At 43.7% G+C, this 12,655-nt stretch overlaps 1 protein-coding gene across 1 annotated transcript; it reads right to left on the minus strand.

Annotated features, from left to right (window-relative positions):
* Positions 1-326: 326 nt before the first annotated feature.
* On the minus strand, positions 327-12,110 carry LOC115540693 (cytochrome P450 4V2). The gene is made up of 11 exons (XM_030352189.1): positions 11,801-12,110; positions 10,920-11,032; positions 10,647-10,732; positions 9,166-9,356; positions 8,840-8,909; positions 8,531-8,657; positions 7,992-8,171; positions 4,799-4,901; positions 3,168-3,302; positions 2,604-2,783; positions 327-2,160 (listed from the first exon to the last, which is right to left on the minus strand). The coding sequence occupies exons 1-11, from the start codon at positions 11,991-11,993 to the stop codon at positions 2,000-2,002; spliced, it is 1,539 nt and encodes a 512-aa protein (XP_030208049.1). The 5' UTR covers positions 11,994-12,110; the 3' UTR covers positions 327-1,999.
* Positions 12,111-12,655: the final 545 nt, after the last annotated feature.

Below are 12,655 nucleotides of genomic sequence, written 5' to 3' on the forward strand. Positions count from 1 at the left end.
TGGCTTCCCTAAAACTTCCTTTACCAATACAGTTGTCAAAATCCCTGTTACTGATTGTGCTGAAGAGCTTTAGGGTCACTTAGCCTCCATGCTACAAACGTAAAAATGGGCCAATATAGCACTTTTGACCAAAAGTAGCTAAGAAGGGAATTTGTGGATAAAATAACTGTGAAGGTTCTTTACAACCGTCTTATCATAAAGAAAAATGCTCTTCATTGCTATTGTGCCACATAGGACCGTTATCGCAAAGTGCTTCTTTGGCTCTTGGCCAAAGAAGTGCTTCGACAAATTGTATCAGAGAGACAGAAGCAAGGAGAGACAGTTACGATGGTTTGATCATCCAGACCGTTATTGTCCAAAAAGAAAAAAGACAGATACTATACTATACAAAATAAACAGAAATATACCACTCATTAACAGCAGCACTTGACTTGTTATTGATTGATATAAAATTATTCCACAGCCAATCTTAGCATTGTTTTCTAGACAGATACTAATCCATTTCTCTTCATCTCTTGTGGGCTGCCGGTGACTCTCTCCTGGATTTGGCCCTCATCCACTCAGAAATCCTATTTTCTCACAACATGGCTTTTTTCGTTTTTCTGTCCTATTCTTACATATTGATTAATATTTGGTGGTCTATATTAAACATCAAATATATAAAATGCAGGATAAATAAAAATAGATAATAATAACACTTGTATTGTCCTTGTATGTGCCCTTAGTTTTACCAATACTATCCAATGCACTCATGTGCTTCATGATCTGAAACAAAGAAAAGTTGTATGGTTTCTATATTTTTCTATCTATGTTATTATTCCAAGTCCCAGCAGCTAGGGACCAACGTCTTTTTTGTTGTTTTAGTTGTAGAGGCAGCTTGTTGCAGATTCTCCAAGTCCAAGGTTATGCCAACGGCTCATACCCCCCATAGTACAATGACTGGACTCTCTTGTTTCAAGTACAAAATAACTTTTTCCACTGGAGAGAACATTTACTGGGAGAAGAGGGTTCCAGCCTGACTGAATAGTGTACTCTGCAAGGTGTGGATGTGTCTGAGCCAATTTAGATTTCAGACTGCTCCCAGGTCGGGTCAATCACGGTGCATGAATGCAACAATTCCAAATGATGGAGAGTGGGGGAGCAGAGAACAAGGTGACAATCTTTTTCTGATTCAAATTCTTGCTCTTTTCCGCTCATTTCTGCGGGCTCTCTCCACAACTCTCAAATCGTGCTTACTGTCTCCTTAATGCATGTCGAAAAATGCATGAAAAAAAGAAGCAACAAATAATACAGACTGGAGTATGACTTTGTAGCGAGCTGGTGGAAACCTTTCCAATCAGACAGGGATATGGGAACGTGACCTGTGATTTTTACAGATGATTTAGCTGTGAGATTAGGTGCGCCCCCACTTCAAAGGAGCCCATAATTGCATGACCTTGAGAGAGAGAGAGAGTTAGTCCAGTCCAAAGCGAGTAGCGTAGGTTTGTTGAGCAGAAAGTGTAAGGTGTGGTGTAACTCTTAAAAATGGCAAAAGCGAATTACAGGTGTGGGTACACACCTGTAATTCTGTGTACCCACGATTGGGTGGGGGTGCCCTCCAAAACACAATCACGTGAGAGTCCCTGACAAACTGTCTTTGTGTGTAGCGTTGGATTCACAAGTGCACAATGTGTGGGTGAAAGTCAAGGCAAAACCCTGAAAAAGACTTAGTCAGTAGGCTCACTCTCCAAACGCAAATGTTGAGTGACATTTTTTGATTACTGGATATACTTGAGTACACTTTTTTTCACAGCAAATGTGTTATTCAAGGCAGCCCTCTTACAATTGTTGCCACAGAAAATTGCATTTATTATTCAAATTCAACCTCAAACTAAAAGTATTGCTGCTTAATCAAGATGCAGCTCCTCTGTCATAGTCGAGGTGAGAGGTTTCTCCTCATCGGGAGGGGGGAACAAGCTTCTGGCAGCTCCCAGAGGAACAGCATGGGACCACCAGAGATCTACTCTCTCCTCTCCAGCTTGATGAGGATGCCGTTCGATGGCCGCAGGATTAGATCTGCGAAGGGTCGGAGCTCCTCCCGTTTCTGACACGCCTCGATGTTGAAGGAGCGCAAGATGGACGCCAGAACCACTTTCTCCTCCATCATGGCGAAACGCTGGCCTGCGCACGGATACAAAAGAAGAACACCGATTCAAACCAGATTTTTAACAAACACACAAACATTTTCACGACTCACTCATGACGTGTTCCTTTTCCATTCTTACCCCTTCTCAGGAAGAGTTATTTTAAGTTTGAGTGTCGTTACAAACTCATGTCGCTACATTTCCATTTCCATTTAGGGGATTTAGCTGCCGCTTTTATCCAAAGTTTCTTACAACCATTCATTCACACATTCACCCACCGACGGCGGAGTCAACCACTCAGGGTGACAGCCAGCTCGTCAGGAGCAGTCAGGGTGAGGCGTCTTGCTCAGCGACACCTCAATACTCAGCTAGGAGGAGCCTGGGATCGAACTAGCTACATCAAAGGCAGCACCATTTACGACGTCCACCAGACTGTCCAGCAGATTGAAACCAATCCCCAGCGACTCCTTCCGGCCTTACCGATGCAGTTCCGAAGGCCAGCAGAGAAGGGTATGTATGCGTATGGGGGTCTGCCGACGGAGTTCTCTGGCAGGAAGCGCTCTGGCTGGAATTCCTCGGGGTTGGGGAAGTAGCGGGGGTCCCGGTGGAGGGCGTAGGACAGGACGATGGCGTTGGCTCCTTTGGGCACCTTGAAGCCGTCTGCAGGCAGAGACACAGTTGGAAGATTAAGCTCGCGCTCAAAATGGCCGCCAGTTGTGATAGAACGTGCCACGTGTTTATTTAATATCAAATTACTAGTTATTGATGATGAAGTGAAGAGGCACTTTATTAATCCTAGATGGGAAACGTGGGTGTTACAGCATTAACACAGGACAGTATTATAATTAAATGACATCCCAATTCATTCATTTCGCTGACACGTTTATTTAAAGCAACTCACAATAAGTTAATTCAACCATGAAAATACAAGCCCTTCACACCCTGTCCTTTCCACCTGGGAGTTGAACACATGCACCACTGATACATCATCTGGCCCCCCCCCCCCCCCCGAAGAACTTCAGAGCTTTTGTGTTTTATACTTACTAATGACGATGTCGTCACAGAGTGTCCGGGCGAATAGGGGCACTGAGGGGAAGATCCGCAGGGACTCCTTGATGACGCAGTCCAGGTACTTGAGCTCCTTCAGGTCCTCCATGGTAATGGATCGTTTGGACCCGCCTGAGCAGAGGTGCAAAGTGTCAAGCCCATTACCGGTGATTCATATTGTAGCAGTATGATGCTGTTGCTCTAGGTTGGAAGCAGATACCCTTGTTTAAAGTTATATTACTAGATATGCAGGGGTCTCTTATTTTGAAGGAGCAGATTGGCCAAATTAACAGAAATTCGGGAACGTGTTAGTTTGCGCTCTCTCTGTTTTGCTGACTTTGAATGGGAAGAAGATGCAAGGCTGGTGATAATGAATAGGCCATCCTCTACCCGGTCGTCGAAGTGTCTTTGATTAAAATACACAATGCAGAGTGAACCCCGCTACAATAATATTATTTCTTTCTTCAAATTTCTTTATTAGGAGTAAACCCTTGAGATGAACCCATCTTGTTTTCAAGATGAAAAGCGGTTTGCCTGTTACCAAGTATGTGTCATATTACTAGGTGGGCAGCGGGTCCAAGCCAGAGGATCCATATTTTCTGATAATCTCACAGGGCTTGTATGGCCTTGTGAGATCATCCTGATATTCAAGTATGCCCTTTGCAATGGATTTCAGTCTGGCCGTGGCCTCAGCAGCAATTCATTTCCACATTTAGGCGCATCAGAATATTGTGCTATAAACTCGAGCCAATCAGATTCATTCACTAAGTTAATCTGATTAATTTAGTTGCTATCTTTGCCCTTGTCGAATCCGGTTGGAAGTAAAAAAAAAAACATCTTCCCTTCCGAGAAGTGTTCAAATTTATGCAAATCTTTAACATTGTTATTCAGTCAGTTTCGGATAAAACAGTTTTGATGGCTCTGTCAATTTTTACAATTTATTTTGGTTCTGCTCTTGTTTATTTGGATTCAGCAGACTGCAGCATTCTTATCAGTTTTTTAATCTTGGGAGAGGCTTTTAACAGGCTCGAGGCCAGACTGATCTTCAGAGAGGAACAGAATGGGAACTAGTGAGATCAGGATTGCCTCACAAGGTTAACATTTCTACACTAATATGCCTGAAATTTACGCAAGCGCAAACATAGCAAGAGATGTGCTGTGTTGTGCACAAACGAATCCTGGAATTGACGTGAATGCTGGGAATGCAGCTCTGGCCTACAAGATTATTGTGGGGCAGGTTACGCCTCATTGATATTCATCTCATAACGTTCCAAGGTGCAAGGGCAGAACCAGAGGTGGTGGGGAATGTTTGCATCGCACCTGCTCTTGCCACAGGCTAATCTTTTTTACATTCTGGAACTAGAGCGTGGAACAACCTCCACACAGCCCGAACTAAACAAACACCCTGTTTGTTTTGGCACACATTTCCTGGGTGCCTATTTACACATAAACCTATACCTCAATCTTCTCTAGCTCCGATCCTCTCTCTCTCTCTCTCCCCTGAGAGGAGACGGATCTCTTCAGCGCTGAGTAAGAGGAGGGGGCCCCGTGGGTCATGGAAACAGGTGATGTCATGAAAGTGAGAAGGTGAGAGGAGCCATTATGTTTATTTTAAAATCATTTTTTACCGAAAACCTCGTCGATCTCCCGATGTACCTTCCTCTGCACCTCTGGGTGTGAACCCAGCAGGTGCACGGCCCAGTTCATTGCGGCGGCGGTCGTGTCATGGCCCTTGGGGGACGAAAGGAAAACACAATATTAGAGGAAAGCAAGAGAGGTGTGAGGTGATTTCCCATGAAATGTCCCCCAGGCATCTGTGAGCAAGACGCCCTGACCCCCCAACCTGCACGACCTCTGAGATCATTAAGCCGCTTTGGATAAAAGCGTCCGCTAAAGGGTAGTGTATCGGCTAGGGGTGGTCCACAACCAGCCGAAAGGTACTGGCTTCAATCCCCAAAGTCCAAAGCCTAACTTTTAGGGATCCTTGAGCGAGATGCCTAACCCATACCAATTCCTTCATAACACAGATGACTTAATCACAGCTAAAAGAATGACATGGTGAAGGCAGTATGATTGGCATACAAATACATCTGTCTGTGTTTTGATTGTGGTTAAATAACCTTGTGACACCATATTGATAGTTCACACATGTTTCTCTCTGCTGAAGCCCCCTCAAAGCCTTTTCTAAACATAACAAAATAAAAGGAACAATCCTTTAGAGGGAAGGAGTTACAGGTCATGAAGGACAAGGAGTGCCACAGTCCACGTCATTTCGAAACATTTGCGGCACTGGAGAAAAGTGTAGAATATTTCTAAACTAGCGCGCAATTTCTTTTTTTATTTGATGTATATGTGTTGCTGGATATCTTTATTTTATTATTGCATATTTTATGTTCCATGGGCTGCTGTAACAAGTTAAATTCCCTGTGTATGGGATGAAATAAAGTTCTTATCTTATCTTAGAGGGGTAGATTAGCTGGAGCAACAGATAGAGCAAGGGATAGTTCAGAAAAAGTGTCAGACTCATAAAATGAACAGCTGTGTTTTTCCATCTAAGTTAATCGTCTTAGTTAATTTGGAACTCTTTGATGCCACGCCAGATGCACCGGTCTTGGTCGTCCAGATGTTAACTGCATCATCTAAGTGCACAGCACAAGACAAAGTACTGCAAATGCAAGTTAACTTTTTAAAGGTTGAAAGCTTTTGGTCGTTCACAAATCTAGTGGGCTCAGTGTATATGGAGCCAGTTACCTGCCATAATTCAAACCTGAAAAAAAAAGTTTCAAAGGCTTGTAAGTCTGGGTTTGAAAACTCAACACCTTGTAAAAAAGGTTTTGCAACGCTGAAAAAAGAGATTATAACCTGAAAAAAATTCAAACAAAAATTCAAACATCTGTAAACATGATTTTGAGTTCTATTTTATCTTCTTCATCATTTTCACCAACACATTTTCAAAGTTCAAACAATTTCACCAGCGCATTTGCAGAGTTTCAAATCTGGCACTGTTCTAACAGTGTATTTCATTGTTTCCCGGTTTTGAAACCTTGTAAATGGGATTCTGCAAACAGGTGTTCATACACTGCCAATATTCACGTGACTCAAAGCTTGCGCCTGTGTGGTCAAATCTCTGAAAAGTCAGTGCTGAAAAGTCAGTTCTGAAAAAATACGTTGCAATGGCGTACACCTTTACTAGTTTTTAAAACTAAATATACAACCTTTCAAAACTTATTTCTCAATGTATGAATACCTGTTTGCAGAATCCCATTTACAAGGTTTCAAAACCGGGAAACAATGAAATACACTGTTAGAACAGTGCCAGATTTGAAACTCTGCAAATGCGCTGGTGAAATAGTTTGAATTTTGAAAATGTGTTGGTGAAAATTATGAAGAAGATAAAATAGAACACAAAATCATGTTTACAGATGTTTGAAATTTTGTTTGAATTTTTTTCAGGTTATAATCTCTTTTTTCAGTGTTGCAAAACCTTTTTTTCAAGGCGTTGAAAAAAGACTTACAAGCCTTTGAAACTTTTTTTTTCAGGTTTGAATTATGGCAGGAAACTGGCTCCATAAGTGTAGGGCTTCCTAGTAGCAGGTTTGTAGCAGGTCTTCTTTGTGCTGATCCTGTAGTTCTTCATTTAATCTAGCAGCCAGAGCACAGATCAGCAAACAAACGTTATCGAATAGTGACTTCCTGTTTTGGCTTGTATCCTCTGCAGATTGAAAGCCCGCCGTCAAAACCATAGACGAGGCATAACCCAGTGTTGTTGCTTTGAGTGTGTCTGGCAACACGGGAGACATCACCCTGCTGAAGAGCATTGGCACTATGAACCCCTCGTATCACTCCATTTTACGAACTCAACAAGCCACTGCGGAGTTTTCGCATTGTACAGTAAACTTGTCTGGACACCTGTATTTGGCCTTGATTTTTTTATAGGCCCCCCGGGCATTTCTTTTCGTCTTTTCCTCATCTGCTCCTTTCCAGGATTGGCTAGCCGGGTCTCAATAAGGACAGCAATATCCACAGTGAATCCAGCTACCTCATCTCAGCCCATGAGGGCGGTGCGTCTCTACTGTATTTTTGATCAAGAAGTGTCCGTCAAACTGGGCAAGTTCCAGTTACCAACATAGAGCTTGACTTTTGGTGGGTGCAGGTGTCCGTCTACAGCCTCATGCGTATCCATACCCGCTGCTTTGTGACTCGTCCACGCCACAGGATTTGGATAAATGACGTGATAAGGGGCCAAGACTTGCGAAAGAGAACGTGCATTTCAGGGAGGGAGATTTGCAAAACGTCGACTTCACTCTCTCAACAAGCCCCGTCTGCCCATTCGCGAGACGTTGTCAGACGACAGCAGATGGATGGTTCCATAAACCCTTTTGGGATCTCCTCTGCCATTGGATCCAAACGCCTCCCCACTCAGACAGGCTGGGTCTTTGGGGTGGCTTACCACAGTCCAGTGTTGGGCGGTGGCAGCTGCTGACTGCACCACCTCACCAGGGATATTCCACCTGGTGTACGCCTACGGTTTCTGAGGGCCGGCCCAGATGGAACAGACCAGAGGCACAACTAGCTTGACAAACATACATATGTGTGCACATACACACACTCACACACGCACACAGCCAGTCAAACACACACACGCACACACACACACACACACACACACACACACACACACACACACACACACACACACACAGCCCAGCAAAGAAGCACATAATCACACATACACTTGGGCACACACACATGCTTACCCCTAAACAAATACACAAACCCACACATGCACCCACACCCAGGTCGGTCCTAGAGACTCCTCACCTCGAACATGAAGGTGTCCACCTCCTCCTGGATATCCCTGTGGGTCAGCTTGTTCCCTCCCTCATCCACGGTCTTCAGGAGCATGTCCAGGAAGGCCCGCCTCTTCCTGGTGCCGTTCTCCGGAACACTGTCAGAGTCCTCCTCCTCCAGACGGAGTTGGTCCGCCCTCTCATGAATCACCTGGGGGGAGAGAGAGAGAGTGGGAGGGAGGGAGAAAGAGAGACACAGAGGCGTGACCATCCTCAATAAACCCCTCTTTCACGCTTGACTCTTTCCCACCCTCCAGTCTGTCTTGGATAATAGGTGTGGGATGAGATCAGGGTTGTGGGTTGGTAGGGAGGGGTTGAATACATGATTTATTCTTCAAAACTAAATTACCGGACCCACATGATCAAATCATATGAGCCTCCTTAGGCTGTTGGCTATCAAATGACTCGTTTGAAGTCTTGAATGTTGGAGTGTCCCCAATACTAGATACAGCTTCTTCTATTTATTCTTTCCTCCTCTAACACTGTATTAACAGTGGAGATAGCACTCACGTTGGAGGTGACTTCATGGAGGGTCTTTAGTCTCCGGTTGTGCTCCAGCCCCTCGCCGAAAAGGTTGTAGCTGACGTCCCACCAGAACCAGGGCGCCTTCTGCCTCCGAAGGATGATGTCACTCATCCTTGGAAAGTGAGAGTGAAAAACGTCATGAGAAACGTCATGAAAGGCTTCAAATGCATCAATGTGAGGCCTTTGTGTGTGTGTGTGTGTGTGTGTGTGTGTGTGTGTGTGTGTGTGTGTGTGTGTGTGTGTGTGTGTGTGTGTGTGTGTGTGTGTGTGTGTGTGTGTGTGTGTGTGACTCACTTGTACACACTCTGGACATAATTGGATTCTGAATTACTTTGGGCATACATTTTCTTCCCCATTGCAGTCTCTGAAAGACATTCGATTCAAAATATCACACACACACACACACACACACACACACACACACACACACACACACACACACACACACACACACACACACACACACACACACACACACACACACACACACACACACGCACACACACACACACACACAGTTCAAGCACTATTATTATACAACGACAATAAAACCGTTCTACTTGGACCACCAGGGCACTATAATTGACAGGCCAGGGACAGTCTTAAACTGTCCTCCTCACCACAGATGATGTCCAGCGCACACAGGGTAATGGTTTGAAAGCAGTCAAAGGGGCCCTCCCCCACCTCCCTGCCAAGCTTCTCCACCAGGATGTCAGCCTGCTCGTTCATCACCTCCAGGAACTCCAACAGGATGGAGAAGTGGAAGGTAGGAGTCAGCATCTTTCTTCGCTGGCGCCACTTAGGCCCGGTGCTGTACAGAAAAGGGGAGCCATTTGGCCATTTGGAAATCATTTTGTGAAACCTAGCCTGACCTTTTGGTCTCTGGGGCTGGGTGAGGCTGCAAAAACAAGCTATCAATGTACAACAGGTTAAACCAGCCATCCCCACACACACTCGGGGAGATCTCCTAAATGGCAGCATGGTCATTGGATCAACATCTTCCTCTACCACTGTCTTCCAACTCTACAATAAAAGGGTTCACCATCACCACACTGTGACCTTGTTCAGGGGGAGCCCAGTAAAAGCCACCTAGGTTGAGTGGGGCAGCAACCCAGGTGACTTGTAGCAGCAAACATGCTACAAATACAGTATATTGTCTGCATTGCTCTGCAAAAGTACAGTTGTGAAAGGTGTATAGCAAACTATGAAAAACAAATGACACGCGTACCATGTCAGATTAATCATGACATTTTTATCATGTGTGACAACACAACATTGTTGTGTACTGAAAAAGCCATATTTACTGTAACGTAAATCTGAGCTATGAGGTTGGACAATACCTCTAACCACCTCATGGGGGAGTTAATCCCACCACATCAATATATTCAGCATGGCACTTTGGGCAGTGCTACATACAACAACAAGCTTAATCTGTCCATGTAATCCCCGGGATAGGTTTTGGGGATTTGTTTTTGGGTTGGAAAAGCACAGAGATATGGTAGTAATAATCAGAGAAATATCCAACTGGAAAAGGAAACAAACGACTATCTAAATTATCTTGTGAAGAATAATTAGCTAATTAAATGAGGTCACATTAAAGAATAATGATGTGACCTGATGAAAAAGATTACAAATCTGCATATCTGGAAGCGGGGAAAATATCAAGGGGTGCGCTGTATGCCACACAGGTCAGTATGTAGCCTACAATGGACTCAATGAACTCAATTGCAATAGCATCGGTTCTGAGCATGTTGTACAAGTTCAGGGAGGCCATGGTGGTGGTTAAGCACAAGATAATTTAAGTAATTGAAAGCAAGCTCTACAATAGTAGAGGATATTACACTCAACTGACATTTAGAACAACATCACTAGCACACAGTGCTAGTGATTTGATTCACCATGTGTAATAAAGTATGTAAGACGCATTGAAAAAATGATGTAATCTACGTTTCTTTTTGTGATTAATTTGATATTGTCTCTTTTAATGCAGGGCCGCTGTGGTTGACTGTATTGTTTGTTTAATGTGATAGCATTCAGAATGGTACAGCATTTTGACAGTAGTATAAGTATAAAGTAGTCATGTGTTTGTCGCTGTACATACCTTGTAAGTAAACCTGTGCCCAGCCATGGGTGAAGAAAGGTGTATAAGTGGGCCTTGTCAATGTGAACTGAGTTGTTCAGAAGAGCCTAAATCCATGTACAATAATTAAAATAAATGAAATAATTAAAATCTGATTATTGGTTTTGCATTGAATTACAGTACCGAATCCCATGCATAAAAAACAAAAACAATATAGAGAAGACAATATTGTAGGTAGGTAGACTTTATGTCTCACTGTACTGTGATTTCAGAACAGAAACGATGTGTATGTACCTCAACCGTTTCCGGGTGGTAGAGCATCAGCATGGGGACCGGTCCGAGCCATATTTTCAACAGTGGACTGCTACGGAACTCTTCTGTCGCCTCAACAATTTGGCTGAAGAAATCTGGAAAATACATTCAAACATATAGAACAGAAACTGGCTGTGAGTGTTCAAAATGATGCACCTTGAGAACACACGTCCCTGGCATTCAGGGGGGTTATAGTATATTGCTCCAGGATGCCTATACGGTAAACTTTGTGGATCGCAGTATGTTATTGGCTGGCCGTCAGAACACAAATGTCCACAACTTCTACCAGTCCATAACCATAGCCAACACAAGCCAGGGCGACCTGCAGAGGTACTATTTTGATTCCCATTTAATGCAATGCCAAAAAACCGTACCCAACATGCTGAATGTGAATGAGTGATTAGCATAGGTAATTATAGGTTATAACCTGTGACCTCAGTTGTAGCTCCCCAAAAGAACAGCTTTACCACACAGTCAACATGGGGATAATAATAGCGTGTCAAGGCAGAGTGGTGGGGGTTCTGTCCCACTACTCCATAAATTGCTGAACAGTACCACATATTCAAGTCATAACTGAAAAGAGTATATGATACACATATCATTAAACTGCTGGTACAAGTTAGACGTCTTGCTCAAGGCAGCCTACATTTGGCTTGCATAACCTTTTGGCTGGGATTCAACACCTGCTACCCTAAAGTGCATTTGATTTATCATCCAGGGGATCCTTGCTGTTTATCTATCCAACGAGGGGTCCTGCTTGGGCAGATGAAGGTCATACACCCCTTGCCTAAACCCCTCTGCACTCTGCTAGCCTCTTTACTCCATTGAGTTTCTAATTTCAGTGAGAGTCTCTGGTTCCTCACCTCCAGCATTTTTTTTTAGAATCAGCGCGTGTCCAATGAAGGGGTAGGAGGTTCCGAACTCTGGAATACTCCTCAGCTGATAAAACTGGAGAAGGTGTCCTGTGAGCAGGCGGTAGGTTAAGTAGCTCAGGATAGCCACGAAAACACTGGTTGCGACTACAGACGCTGAAAGATCATTGAGCAAAAATGCCATGTTCACACTCAAAGCATGTCTGAGGGGAAATAGATATGAAACAAAGCGATTACAACTAAAAGTACCACTCCGAACTGCGTGTCAGGAAGGACGCTTGCCCAGTATGCTGTTATCTATTCCGTTTGCCGGTTGGACTCTTGGACCTGTTGTTTATCTACCCTCCCTTTGGTGTCAAAAGGCCTTTACCTTAATGCCTTATCTCATCAATGACGTTCATTGTATAGTATGTTATTGTTTCATAAACATTAAGTCATTTAGCAGACGCTTTAATCCGAAGTATCCAATCCTCAACACAATAAGATGAGCCGGGAATCGAACTAGCAGGGTGGGGACACGTCCCCTGGTCCCCACGTAAATCTACGCCCTTGAACTAGCAACCTTCCAGTTCTATACTTTGTCATTTATTAATGTTATTCTGTGTCTAACTTGGCTGCTGGATGATGTGTTTGGTGAAGAACAGGGGGAGATCTTGTTTATGGTTTAATATAAGCATAATCTTGTACGATTCAATATAATTTTATGTTGACAGAATGTTATGTGATACATTTTCACCTAAAGCAATCACAACATCAGACATTACTTTCCAGTCAGGTTGCAGCTCATTATATAAACCACTAGATGTCAGAATGGTTCTGTATTTTACTATATATAAACTCCTGTAT

Source organism: Gadus morhua, chromosome 3 (genome assembly GCF_902167405.1).
Source record: "Gadus morhua chromosome 3, gadMor3.0, whole genome shotgun sequence".
In the NCBI taxonomy this organism is placed as follows: Eukaryota; Metazoa; Chordata; class Actinopteri; order Gadiformes; family Gadidae; genus Gadus; species Gadus morhua.

Excerpts from the sequence above, each read along its gene's own strand:
- LOC115540693 (XM_030352189.1), bottom strand. The coding sequence starts at position 11,993 with ATGGCATTTTTGCTCAATGATCTTTCAGCGTCTGTAGTCGCAACCAGT. Across the intron at positions 8,658-8,839 it reads TATGTCCAGAGTGTGTACAA|GATGAGTGACATCATCCTTC; the intron begins GTGAGTCACACA and ends TCACTTTCCAAG. Across the intron at positions 2,161-2,603 it reads TGGCCTTCGGAACTGCATCG|GCCAGCGTTTCGCCATGATG; the intron begins GTAAGGCCGGAA and ends ATCCGTGCGCAG.